Genomic DNA, 14,266 nt, shown 5'->3' on the forward strand with positions numbered 1-14,266 from the left:
CAACTTCACAACGTCACGTCAGTCGTCAGTCGTCGCGCGTACGTCAGAGTCGATAGAGTGCGTGCATCGAGCTGCCGAACTGCCGACTGCCGAGGGGTACTCGAGGTGCTGAGTTGGCAGTCTTGACAAGGCAGTTCTCCCGCTAACTGTTGATTTGCATGTGTCCGTGCACATTTGCAGCGCGAGCCCGGATAATGTTACGAATGAATGTACTTAAACGGTCTATCATTTAAAATAACTCCGTAGTACTTAATGAGCGATGAGCGGTCAAAAGTTTCAGTATGACGAGAGCGGAGGGACGTTCTTTTACTTTCTGCTCTCGTTCTTGGCGTTACTGCTGGTACCCGGGACCTACTACCTCTGGCCACGTTGCCCGAAACAAGGTTAGAGATCACGACGAGATCCAATTTTTCAGATCGAGTAATTTACGTGATCAACGTGATGCCGTTCCCCCCCACATAATCATCGTTCCTCGAACACGATTCTCGGTCGCACAAATGTGCATCTCATCTTATGTCTTCATCTCGACTTATCTCGCTTCATCGGAGCAATGTTATGTTCGCTTAATGTGGGAAAACAAAAATATTTGATTTGGTTACTCGTCGATTTTTATATATGTAATATTAGTATCTATATTAATTGATAAATTTAGTCATATTATAAACATTATGATTATATGGTTTTGACATTTCTTTAGAGTCTGGTGATTCACTTTTATAAGACTATTTTTTGTATCGTATAAAATTTATGTGAAAATTCTTAAATTCTTTCATTTTTATTTAAATTTTGATATTTGTTCAGTTTTAATTTGTTTTTTCTAAGTATAAAGTTTTTAAATGATTAAAACTTTGCTTAAATAGTTTAAAAATGTATTAATTTCAAAATCTCTAATTGTATGTACAATAAAACTTTTATTAAAATTCACCTTAACATTATTAAGTTCCACAATAGTAATATGATAATTTTTCAATATTGATAACAAGAATTGAAAGCGAAATAAGGAAAATACTTGAATAAATATATATAGATTATTTATGTGGATAAATATTTAGAAAAGTTATAAATGAAATATTTAATTTTACATATTTTCTTGAATCTTATTGTAATAAAATGCTACTTTATAAACTATTATATTTTTATAATTATATATTAAAAATATTTTCATATTATTCAAACAAATAATCAAAGAATGCTTTTTTTCAATTAGCATTGTTGTTTAAATATAACAAAATAATACATAGTATAACATAATTTTGAATAAAAAATATGATAATAGTATTTCAAGATATGTTTCTTAATTTTTGTTGCATATGTAATAATTTTTCTAATTTTATTCAGATCCTGATCAGTTAGCCAAAGAATGCCAGTGCGATGGATGCAAAAAGAAAAAAATTATTCTTCAAGCAAATAAACCTTGGAAGGAAACTAAGGCTTTTTTTATGTAAGTTTTTATTGCGAAAAATATCTGTGATTCCCACACACATGTATCCATACACATACATATATAAAGTGTATGCTTGTTATCTTTTTATTTTAATAAAATTATGTTATCATTGTAGGAAATTTTTAATCATTCTGGGATGGGCCATCTTGATATTCTTAGCATATAAAGTGTCTCAGTTTGATTATGAAATGGCCAATTTTGATCCATATGAAATACTAAATGTACCAGCTGTGAGTATATAAAATTTATACGTATAATGATTTGTTGTTGCACATAAAAATAATACCAAGCTCTAATTGTATATAATTTGTAGGGTTCTTCGCAAAGTGAAATTAGGAAAGCTTATCGTAGGCTTTCATTAATTCTTCATCCTGATAAAGAAACTGGAAATGGAAAAGCTTTTATGAAGTTAACTAAAGGTATAGAGCATCGAGATTGTAGATATACAGTTATACATAGAACTGAGAAAACACATCGCAATTTGTATATTAAATATATTTTACAGTATATTTGATAAATTTATAACACATTTATTGCATACAAATATTACAATATGTAGAATGACCTAGGATTGGTTAGAATATCTGCATTTGAAATTAATCTCTTAATGACTAAAAATTTACTATCATATTTAATTTTTATTACACTGGTATTAAAAGAAAAAAATTGCATTTCATTACTAATAAATATTCTAAATTTGGATACAGATTAACTAAATTTTTTTTTCATTAACAAAAATAGCTTATCAAGCTTTAACGGATGATGAAGCGCGAAAAAATTGGGAAAAATATGGAAATCCAGATGGTCCAGGGGCAATGAGTTTTGGTATAGCTTTACCTTCCTGGATTGTTGAAAAAGAGAATTCTGTGTGGGTCTTGGGATTATATGCATTAGTGTTCATGGTTGCTTTACCAACGATTGTAGGAATGTGGTGGTACAAGAGCATTCGCTACACTGGTGATCAAGTAATTGGCATTTTTATATGCCAAAGTAAATCCTTGTACAATGATAAAGTATTAGTTTTATATATATATATATATTTACATTTCTAGGTTCTTATGACAACAACTGAGCTCTATTATGTTTTCTTTGTGAAAACACCATCTATGTCATTGAAGAGAGTGATCATGATACTTGCTGCTTCTTTTGAATTTTTTAAGAAACGCAATGCAGAAATTGTTGAAAGACATACTGATATTGAAGAAGTTCCTGCGGTAAATTTTTAATTGTATTTCGTATCTCGACATTTTTTTTATTTATTTATTTTTTTAAATGAATATATAACAAATTTACTGTATAGACTACACACACACTTTGTATATATATCGTTTTTTTGTGTACATATTTCAGCTTATCAAGCAGTTGCCCAATTTGGGAGAGAAAAACAGAGAAGTACCACTATGCCATTTGTATTCAATTAAAGCTAGAGCCTTACTGCACGCACATTTATCACGTATACCGCTCAATCCTGAGACACTAGATAAAGACAGACAGTATATTGTAAGAAAATGTCCATATTTGATTCAAGAAATGGTTGCCTGTGTCCATCAAGTAATACTTTTAGCTTATGCTGGAAGAGGTAAATATTTATTTTTTTTTTTCAAATTATAACATATGTAATTGTATGTAGAATAGATAACTAATGAAAATTTTTTTATAGTACCACGGGTGCCAACTATATCAACTATAGAGAATTGTATGAAATTGTGTCCAATGATTGTTCAAGGATTCTGGGAATTTAAAAACCCTCTCCTTCAATTACCACATATAACTGAGGAAAATTTAAAATACTTCCATGCAAAGAAGGTATTGATAAAAATGAATTTCTATTTATATTGATAATGTTTTTATCAATGAAAATCACATACATTGATAATATTTAGAAATAAATGTGACCTTTCTCTAGCGTCAAATCAAAAGTCTTCAACAATTTGCACAATTGAAAGGAGAAGAACGAAGACTGATACTTAGAAATTTGTCAGACAGTCAATATGAAGATGTTATGAAAGTTCTCGGAAATATGCCGTACATAGATTTCAAAGTACGATCTGAAGGTAATTTAATCATTTTCTTTGTTACTCGGTTTTTAAAAATAACATATTAAGTACATTTATGTTGACTATAACAATATGATGATTTATATTGTATCTTTAACTTATTATTCTCATATTATACTGTGTACATTTCAGTAATCGATGATGAGAATCCTACAGTCTACACTGCAGGTGCTATCGTAACTGTAACGGTATCATTAACGCGAAAAGATATGAGACATCTTTTTGGAGATGATTCCATCAATGAACAAACAATGATTGATGAAAATAAAGCTGGAGGTGAAGCAATCGATGAGGCCTCAGAAGAACAAAACCACTCGACAAAAGCTGCAAAACCGGCATGGCTTAAACAAAAAAAAGGTCAAAAGAAGTCACATAAAAAAGGAACCAACAAGAAACCTGCTCCTGTTAAAAATATACAGGCGCAGTCCCAGACTGTGGCCAATAATATTCAACATAGTAATACTCCTAATGCAAGAAAAAAGGATGATAAGATGGAGAAAGAGTCTTCCAAGGAAAAGCTGTCCGACGTCAGTGACAGTGAAGCCGAGAGCGAGAGAAGTGACGACGAAGATAGTCATGACAAGAAGGACGTGTCTTTTGAGGACGACGATACAGAATGGGAAAAGTAAAAAAAAGTTTTTATTTTTTTACATTATATATCAAATAATACATTATATTTTAATATATTACACTTTATATGTATTTCGTTTGAAATACATACATTCATTATAAATGCATTCTCTTGTTTTTTAAACAGATTCCAACAAAGAATCTCCAAGAGGGAAAGGGTATTAGAGGGTAGGAGTAATCTATCGCATGAAGTGCATTGCCCGCTTTTTCCCGATGTTAAGCAAGAATATTGGTGGGTCTATATCTGTGATCGCAAAAGTCAAACGTTGTTAACAATCCCTATACACGTCACGTCCTTAGCACACTTCGAAGAAGTGCAACTAAGATTCACGGCACCACGTTGGCCAGGGTTGTATACATTTACCGTGTGTTTACGTAGCGATTCGTATCTGGGTTTCGATCAAGCTCAAGATATCAAAGTAAGTAATTTAAAAACAAAGCAACGTATGTATGCGTGCTTGCGTAAAAAGTCTCGGTTTTTTTTACAATTACACATTTGCAACAATGTATTGATATGTATCGTCTTTTAGTTGGACGTAAAGGAAGCACCAGAAGTACCGACCGAGCATCCACAATGGGATATTTCGGACGAAGAAACTGCAGAGGATGTAGATGCAGCTGATGAACATTCCGAGTTCACGACTGACGAGGATATTAGTGACAATGAATAATATCTATCTCAAATGTGATTGGAATAGATATTCTAAAAGTCCGCATTTTCCTCTTTTTTTACATTCTCGAATTTAATGTACAATGGACTTTTATACACAGAATTGCATAATCGTTGATGTATGTGGACAATCTAGGAAAAATAGTCTGGTGTGTAAAATTTGTCAGTGTGGAGAAAGTAATAGCGAATAAAGAACATAATATTTATTTTAACATCGTTGTTTAATCCTAAATTTATGTGTGGATGTGTACAATCCTCAATTGGTATGTATATAAATTTTATAATAAAATATATCTTATTGTATACATGGAACATATATTTATATTAAAATGCATTTCTCATTAGAATTAAAATATTTTTCCTCCTTTCCACAATCCAGCAACGACAAATAAGAGAAACAGATATTTAAAAAATCGAGATTAAGGGAAAGTGTAGTAAAAAGTATTCATGCACTATATATACACACACACATTAACAAATAATCACTCAACCGTTACACTTTTTATTATAGAACTGGTAAACTTAAGCATTTGCTGATCCATTACAAGAACAGTCTAACAGAATATCTGGGTAGATATATTAAGAACAATGAGCATATTTTGTACAACACAAGTAAGTGTATTATATATTTTGAAAATATATATTTCATTGATTCTATTAAATATTACATGTCTGCATTTCAGATATTTAAAATTTATTTTATTCTCTATTTTTTTCTTAATATCATGATCATGATTATCGCATCTGAGGAGGGTAAGTTATTATAAAAGAAGAAAATAATTTGAGAGAAAGGCGAGTTTATGAAATTATTTGAAACATATATAAATATTGTTTACATATGTATTCACACATTGAAAACACACAAATTGTGCATTAAACTAAAAATATACATAAAATTTATCATAAATTATATTATTTTTCACAGCCACTATTTTTAGTTTGATTTTTAAATATATATTCTTTGTAACCAAAATATCTACATTTCTTACATATCTATACAATATAATGGATAGACTGTTTATGCGTAAAAGTTTTCTTATATATATGATTTTTTTAAAAAGTTAAAAAGATATAGAGGCCTTAAAAAAAAAAGGAACATAAGTATTCTTCAACAAATATATTTTTTAACAGATCAGAAGGATAGATATCAAATAATAAAATCGGAACAATTGTTGAATAAGCCAGTTTACACGTTTGTTAAAACTGATAAATATGCCAATATCAAGTGGGGCGTGCGACATTATGTTCCACGAGTATGAAAACGAATGGATTTCCATGATTAAATACATTAAAATATAGAAATTAAAATGTGAGTTTTACAATTATAATATATATAAGATATACCATGTAGAATATACATATATGCATGTTTTTATATTTTTAATCATAGATCCAAATTAATTATTTTGGCACATTTTTTCTGCATTTCAGCCATCAATTTATCTAACCTAAAGAATTGGAACCTAAGATAAATTTGTCCTAAAAATTGAATGACATAACTGGAGGAGACTTACCTGCAACGTATAACCAAGTTATCATATATCACATTGTCTTCTGATTGGATAACCTTATCTAATTCAGTGGACGAAATATTTAAAGATTGATTGCCCTGCTGCTGGCATATCGGAGACATGTCCAATTGTGCGATTAACTGATATTCTCTCCAATATAATTTCGTCATGACAGTAACAGAATTGAATATTTTTTCCAGCTTCAGCAATCCATCGTTTAATTTATCTATTTGCCTATTGGAAACGCATATGCAAATAAGAAATTAAATTAGAGACTACTTTAATTTTTATCATGCATAAAATACATCACAAAGCAAAATTTTTAATACCTTATAATATCAATTATGTTTTTATTTTGAAGTTGTGCATTGCGTGTAGTCAAGAATGCAAATACTAATTTTACCATGTTCAGTGGCTTTACTGTCCTACGAGGACTTTCTTTTTTAAATTCCGAATATATATCACACATTTTATCATAACTATATAAGGAAAATTAAGTTAAAAAATATCAAAATATATGTGACAAAATATCTTATGATATTCTTATCTATTACTTACATTTCTGATAAATCTCTCACACAATCGATACTTTGAGCTTTATTTCTCAATTTATCGTTATCTTTCTTCAGAGACATAAATTGCATTCTTATTTGATCGGCTGCACTAACCAATTTATCAACTTTATCAAAATAGATCTGTGTTTTGCTTCTATCAATTGTGTCTTCATCCATTGTATTCACATACTTCATACGAATTGTACGTACTTGGTCTATAAGAACTTTTGTATTTTCCAACGTCATTTCCATGTTTGTATTAAATGCATTGATTTTTTGATGCAATAAATCTCTGTAATATGATAAATGTTACATTGTATAATAATATATATCTTTACAATTTATTAATTATAAAAATATCTATAAATGACAATTTTGTATAAAAGACTTACATATTTATACTAAGAGCAAAAATGTATAATTGAAATAAATTAACTTCTTTAGTCACAAAGTATATCACATGGCGATAATAATCTTTCACTACTTCATAATTTAATTCATTTTTTGATTGTATTATCATGTTTTCCACTGCTTTAGGAATATTTGGTTTAGGTATATCTTCTATTAAACAACATCCGTCTCTGAAGAGAAAGAAAATATGATCCTACAGCAAAATTGTAATAGAAATAATGAAAAATTGTATTAAAAATAATATTTTATCTTTCATATATCATTATATATAAATACAAATATACATACATTAGTTTGTGAAATGATTGATGCAGTACTTTCAGTGAGCATCATGCCATTGTAATTTGTAAGCATTTGATGTTTAACTTCGATATCAGTATCGTTTTCTATTAATAACTGAAGATCTCTAATAGTAGTAGCATTATCAATTTCATATGTATAAATCTTATAAGAAGGCACACAGAAAATATATATTATCTAAATACAAAAAATACAGATTAAAAGAGAAGAAAAAAATAAGAATAAAGGTGTTTAATTTCTACAAATACATACCTTGTTTAATAATGCATATTGCAACATTGTGAATACCACTAAATGAGATGTACCAGACTCGTCGATCATTCTACCTCTTGTATGTGGATTCCACTGTAAAACTAGTCTGAACCATTGAACCATTTTGCTTTGGAGACAACTGGAGGAAAAAAATATGATATTATAAGATGTAGATATATTTATATGAAAGAAATTGTATCAAACAAAAGATAGATATAAACACAATATTTTTGTTTTATATAAAATAAAGTAACAATACGTATGATATTTGTTACACATTTTAGATTGTTAAATTAAAAAGAATATACACAACATATGAAATGGATTATATACTTTGATAAATGAGTTGGATTTTGAATATCTTTCCCAAAAATGACTTTTCCTTCTACTTCACAGGCATAAATATCATCATAACTCTTATTCTGAATATGTTTCATCCTGCAAAATTATATTAAATTTATAATTTAATATATACTATTTTTTCTAAGCATTACACATTACATTTCTAACTTTTTACCATTCCATGGTATGTTGCATTGTTGGTAGAAATGGTCTTGTTCCAGTTATAAGTTCGTAAAACAATATTCCTAAACTCCAATAATCAACAGAGCAACTGTATCTCTCTTTCCAGAGAAGTTCTGGAGCAACATAATTTAGTGTACCAACTAAAGAAGCAGATGTACTCATTTCTCCAAGTTCCTTAGCATATCCAAGATCTATCAATTTGTATGAAAGCTGTAATATATTTTATATAAAATCATATCACTTATTAATAATTTCAATAAAGATACGACTCATTATCTTACCATATTTTTTTCTTCTTGTAATACTATGTTTTCTGGTTTTAAGTCTCGATGAGTTATATTATGTGAATGTAAATATTCCACAGCTGATAAAACTTCAGTCATTATTTTGATTGCTTCTATTTCAACAACTCCACAACAATTTTTTGACTGATTTAAAATCTGTAAGAGAGTACATATATAATTATTTTATTAGTGATAAAAGATCAAAAATATAATTTATACAGGCAAATAATTTAAAATACAACTTTTCTTAAATCTCCTTTTTTGCAATATTCCATACACAGAACTGGCAGGTTTTCTTCTACATTTGGAAGCTTGAATGGGATACATTCTGTTTTCACAATGTTTGGATGCCTCAAACGTTTCATTATATCAACTTCATGAGACCATCTTTTTTGTTGCACTGTAGTCAATTGTGAGTAATTCCACTTGCATTTTTTTATAGCTAAAATCATAATTATACATTAATATCGTCATTTTACATTAATATCAATCAAAATCACAATTTTATCAATATCAATTTTCTCTTTAGAGAATTTTTTGCAAAACAGGATATAAATAATTTGTAATGTGTATATAATCATATTGTAGTTTACCAAGTTTTTTGCCACTCTGGACATGTGCCCAAAGTTCAACAATTCCAAAGCCTCCAGTTCCCAGAATACAACTTAATTTCCAATTATCACTCGACATAATAGTAGATGTCATTTCGAATTTGTGAAAGATAAATTGTATTTCTCACAACTCGTATATATATATATATATATATATATATATATATATATATATACATATATCAAATCAAACTTTGGACTTTTAGTAGACGCGATTTCAAACCGATAAATAAAATGGCATTATTCCTTCTTCTTCTTTTTCATGAAAAACACTATATTAAAGTAAATTTTGATAAATCTAGTCAGTAAGTCAACAATCAACAATATTTCTCTTTTCTTTCTCTTACCAAAAAAGCGCAATTTTAATGAAGTTATTTCATAACTTAAATTTTCTTCAATATGAAATTTATATTAATTTGCATATTGTATTTTAATATATAATGTATTAATTTGCATTAGGCATTTTATGATAGGCTGATATCTTGCACTCGTACATGCAACCAAACGAGTTTGATTAAATTATTATTTGTCATACAACACAAAAGCAATTATTACCTCATGTATATACATATATACGTTTTCTCATGTGTTTATGACGTATGTAGTATACATAATGGCCGCATTCAGCGGACACACCACTAAGTAGCAATAAAACATGATTGGTTCCTACTTTCAGGTCCGACCAATCAGCGTCGAATTACATAAGAAAATCTAGTAATATTGCCCAACTGATGAGCCTGCTGAATGCGGCTATTGGCTACGATCAAAAAGACGCTGAGGATGTTTGAAGCGTTTGATTGACCAATCAGGATAAAAGGAGAAAAGATTTCTTTAGACCGGGTCTACAATAGATAATTTAAGTCCTAAATCTTAAAAAATTGACCAATCACAGTCGAGTATTCTTTTCATACTCGACTGTGATTGGTCAATTTCTTAAGGCTTAGGTCTTAAATTGTCTATTGTAGACCCGGCCTTACCTGATTGATCAATCAAACGCTTCAAAGCATTCTCAGCGTCTCCTTGATCACAGTCAGGGTTACGGCCATATGGACTGATATTTTCCGCGTAACGCGTACCGCATAACTAATTAGAGGCGTAATTCAGTTATAGCATAACAGGAGCACAACAGAATTACGCCTCTAATTGGTTACGCGGTACGCATTACGCGGAAAATATCAGTCCATGTGGCCGTATTCTCATTGAAAATTAAATGGCGTTTTCAAATGGTCGGGTTTGACCCTACTCAGGATAGTTTACTAGACGTCATTGACCAATCACAGCCGTTCTTCTAAAGAATGTATGGTTATATTCTTCAGAAGAATGTCTGTGATTGGTCAATGACGTCTAGTAAAGTACCCAGGGTGAAGTATTCGACCATTCGAAAACGGTATTAAAAATAACGCATTGAAGCGTCTTGCCGGTCCAACTGTCTAGGAATGGCATTTCAACCATGGCTGAAATCTTCAGAAACGGTAGAGTACGAAGAAGCGAGTGTTTGATATCTTTCATGGTAAATGTGCGGCATTAAAAAGGAGAAAATCATATAAACTAGCATTGTTTCCTTATAGTTTTACATTTTATAATTTTCCAAAGGAAAAGTGAAAACTGCTACATTGCTTTCAGCTATATTGCGATAAATTTATATATATTTGATTTTTTAAATTTCACATGTTTCTCAATAATAAAATTATTATTAGGCTTATGTTTTTTAAACATAAATGAGAAGAAAAGAGGATAAATTTTTATCTACAGCATATATGTGTATATATCTAATATATAACTATGAATTCTAATCCACTTTCTTTAAATTATATTGACCATATGAATGGTTATAGTTGTTTTTATTCTATTGAAATATGTTGTTATTTTAATAAATAAGTAAATCTTTTTAATAATTTAATTGTTTTATAATATAAGTCATCATTCAGAAAATTATCACAATTTGTGATTATACTAATTTATATTTTACTAATTTATATTTCCTTTCAAATTTAAATAAACTTTATATAATAATAAAATTTATTTAAAAAGATGGTAATATATGTAATATGATCCAATGAATTATAATTGACAAAATTTCTTGTGAAAAATTAAAAGTAAAAAATACAGAATAATTTTTTTTATAGCTTGCTAAAAAATCAATTTTATGCCAAGTGTATTATAATTTTCTGGATCGTAGTAATATTTAATATATAATTTTTGCTATATAAATATATATTTCTAATATAAAATCTATTTCCACAGATAGTAGGATCGGCTGAGTTATGTCACAAGATATCGGAAGGCTTACATCAAAATGCAAGAGAGAGGAGATGGCATATATCTGTGCATCAGTGTGAATCCATTGCTGATGTTGTAAAAGCAAATATAGATATCTCTGTAGATTTTATTATTTTTGCATCCGACTTGAAAGTTGCCCATGCCTTATCGGAAGTAAGTATCCTTTGGATTTTCAAATGTGTATAAGCATATATTTTTAGTATATTTTTTTATGTTATCACTTTTTTTGTTAATTACTAATTATTATTAATCAATTATTATAAATTACTTTATTAATTATTGTCAATTTTTAAGATAGAAGCTAATATAGCCATAATAGATGAACATTACATAATATCTGGTGCAACTTGTTTAGTAAATTGTAATGGAATCCGTAATGTTATGGGATTGATTCATAAATCAAAAGCACTTTGTCACAAATACAATATTCGTTTTCTCTCTGCCAATGTTTTCGTAAGAATTTTTATGTATATTATCAAAATTTATTATCACAATCATTTTGCTCAAGCATTTATATTTAAAATTCTATCTTTTATTCTTAGGATATGCAAGCCTGTATCTATTTAGGGAGCAGACTTTTAAATATAATGGAAGGAATAATGGGATTAAATAGTGGTATACCAATTATTGGTACAGTGGCGCAATATACTTAAGATATACTTGCAAAGCTAAGTATTGTATAGGATGATTTGTACCAGTGATTTGCACTGCATTTTAATCAAAGACTAAATGTAAAACTGTCTGCATGTGAGTTTCTCTCCTAATTGCAATATTATTCAAGTTGCAAAGATTAGAATTTATATACTACAAGATGAAAAAGTCAACTGGTAAAGCATATGCATCCAGCCAGGAAGATAGTGAAAATGACAGTGATGTAACTGAATGCAGTATTGGGAGTAATTCTACTGCTGGCACTCATCGTAGCGATACGCCTACCCGAAGTGCTCGTTACAGACGAAAGGGTCGTCGCAGAAGTAAAACAACCAAATACAAACCTTCTACAGACAAGCCATTGTACAAATATTGTTGTAATGTTAAAGAGGATCACGGTCAACCGTTGTTTGGAGTGCAATTTAATTATCATTTGAAGGAGGGTGAGCCATTAATATTCGCTTCCGTAGGCAGTAATCGAGTGAGCATCTATGAGTGCCCGCAAAGTGGAAATATACGATTGCAACAGTGTTATGCCGATCCCGACACGGAGGAAAATTTTTATACATGTGCTTGGACATACGATGACTCCGGGAAACCTCTGTTATCCGTGGCCGGATCACGTGGAGTCATACGAATTATTAGTCCCGCAACAATGACCTGCATTAAGCATTATATCGGTCATGGACATGCGATAAATGAGCTAAAGATTCATCCGAAAGATCCAAACATATTGCTATCTGCGTCGAAGGATCATGCTTTAAGATTATGGAACATCAAGACAGATGTATGTATTGCAATCTTTGGTGGTGTAGAGGGTCACCGTGACGAAGTATTGAGCGCTGATTTCGACATACGAGGTCAACGGATCATTTCGTGCGGAATGGATCACGCTCTCAAGTTGTGGTCTTTGGACAAACCGGACATGCAGGAGGCGATAAAACAGTCCTATCATTGCAATCCCAGTCGTAACGGCAGACCCTTTGATTCGATACTCCAACATTTCCCAGACTTTACCACTCGCGACGTTCACCGAAACTATGTCGATTGTGTGAAATGGTTCGGTGATTTTATCCTAAGCAAATCCTGCGAGAACTGTATTGTGTGCTGGAAACCAGGTAGACTCGAAGATTCGCAATTGCGTAACGGAGAAACGAGCGCGACAGTCATGCATCGTTTTGAATTTAAGGAATGTGACATTTGGTTTATACGTTTTTCTATGGATTTCTGGCAACGCACGATCGCGTTAGGTAATCAAGTTGGTCGTACTTATGTTTGGGATTTGGACATGGAAGAGCCTGGACAAGCGCGCTGCTGGTCTCTCCAGCATCCTCGTTGTACTGTACCAATTCGCCAAACTAGTTTAAGTCGAGATGGTTCTGTATTATTATGCGTCTGTGATGATGCAACTATTTGGAGATGGAATCGCGATCATTGATTTTATTTAAATTTATTTTATTCATTTTATGACAAAAAATACGTGCCTTTGCATTATATGCTTGCAATAATTTGAATTTACAGGCGAAGTTGTAACTTCATTTCTAGAGACTTAGAAATGTAAACACATTCGATAAATTGCATTTCTGATAAATATCTAAAAATTTTAATATTTATAATGTATTTGGATTTGTTGATCAATTTAATTATTGTAATTTTATAATAGAAAATTGCAATTGTATAAATTATGAAAGTAGGTTTAGACTTTTTAGTTGTGTAATTAAATGAGATTATAAGGTAGGGAAATTGTTTAGGATATTTTGTAATATTACATTTGTAATATTACATTTGATATATTTATACAAAGTTATGTCTTTTTCTATAGCTTGCACACATTTTATATAAACTGTTCTAGATTAATACCTGCGTTTGTAAACTGCCATTAATAAATGATACTACCAGCGTCATCTTTGTACCAGACCGAAAACTTTCTAAATTACCCTCGTACCTATCAAATCGGTAATTCAATTGACATATGATTTCAATATTAACTTCATATTTTTCAATTTCATATAAAATAATCAGTAAAGTGAATGAATAAGTCAATTAATGTGTGTATTACTGTTTCCGAATTTGTACAACTTTGTTA

The 14,266-nt window shown here is 30.2% G+C and overlaps 4 protein-coding genes across 5 annotated transcripts; 3 read left to right on the forward strand and 1 right to left on the reverse strand.

Annotated features, from left to right (window-relative positions):
* The first annotated feature begins 50 nt into the window (after positions 1-50).
* On the forward strand, positions 51-5,007 carry LOC105251217 (translocation protein SEC63 homolog). The gene is made up of 12 exons (XM_011257831.3): positions 51-383; positions 1,339-1,441; positions 1,560-1,674; positions 1,758-1,863; positions 2,186-2,409; positions 2,497-2,658; positions 2,795-3,023; positions 3,105-3,250; positions 3,351-3,498; positions 3,634-4,126; positions 4,259-4,550; positions 4,662-5,007. Exons 1-12 carry the CDS (start codon positions 260-262, stop codon positions 4,800-4,802), a joined length of 2,283 nt encoding a protein of 760 aa, XP_011256133.1. The 5' UTR covers positions 51-259; the 3' UTR covers positions 4,803-5,007.
* A 1,122-nt stretch (positions 5,008-6,129) lies between these two features.
* LOC105251219 (inhibitor of nuclear factor kappa-B kinase subunit alpha) lies at positions 6,130-9,403 on the reverse strand. 2 transcript variants are annotated; one of them, XM_011257834.3, is made up of 12 exons: positions 9,232-9,403; positions 8,881-9,080; positions 8,636-8,794; positions 8,347-8,564; positions 8,163-8,267; positions 7,830-7,968; positions 7,566-7,754; positions 7,259-7,470; positions 6,871-7,158; positions 6,642-6,791; positions 6,316-6,546; positions 6,130-6,249 (listed from the first exon to the last, which is right to left on the reverse strand). In XM_011257834.3, exons 1-12 carry the CDS (start codon positions 9,341-9,343, stop codon positions 6,186-6,188), a joined length of 2,067 nt encoding a protein of 688 aa, XP_011256136.1. In that variant the 5' UTR covers positions 9,344-9,403; the 3' UTR covers positions 6,130-6,185. The 2 variants fall into 2 exon arrangements, with proteins under 2 accessions (XP_011256136.1, XP_025262722.1); XM_025406937.1 differs by having other exon boundaries at positions 6,155-6,244.
* A 1,291-nt stretch (positions 9,404-10,694) lies between these two features.
* Positions 10,695-12,235, forward strand: LOC105251220. The gene is made up of 4 exons (XM_011257837.3): positions 10,695-10,759; positions 11,494-11,682; positions 11,824-11,982; positions 12,072-12,235. The coding sequence occupies exons 1-4, from the start codon at positions 10,700-10,702 to the stop codon at positions 12,180-12,182; spliced, it is 519 nt and encodes a 172-aa protein (XP_011256139.3). The 5' UTR covers positions 10,695-10,699; the 3' UTR covers positions 12,183-12,235.
* A 79-nt stretch (positions 12,236-12,314) lies between these two features.
* Positions 12,315-13,772, forward strand: LOC112637029 (polycomb protein eed-A-like). Its single transcript, XM_025406990.1, has one exon. The coding sequence runs from the start codon at positions 12,341-12,343 to the stop codon at positions 13,616-13,618; it is 1,278 nt and encodes a 425-aa protein (XP_025262775.1). The 5' UTR covers positions 12,315-12,340; the 3' UTR covers positions 13,619-13,772.
* The last annotated feature ends 494 nt before the right edge of the window (positions 13,773-14,266 follow it).

Source organism: Camponotus floridanus, unplaced genomic scaffold (assembly GCF_003227725.1).
Source record: "Camponotus floridanus strain SB8 unplaced genomic scaffold, Cflo_v7.5 scaffold16, whole genome shotgun sequence".
In the NCBI taxonomy this organism is placed as follows: domain Eukaryota; kingdom Metazoa; phylum Arthropoda; class Insecta; order Hymenoptera; family Formicidae; genus Camponotus; species Camponotus floridanus.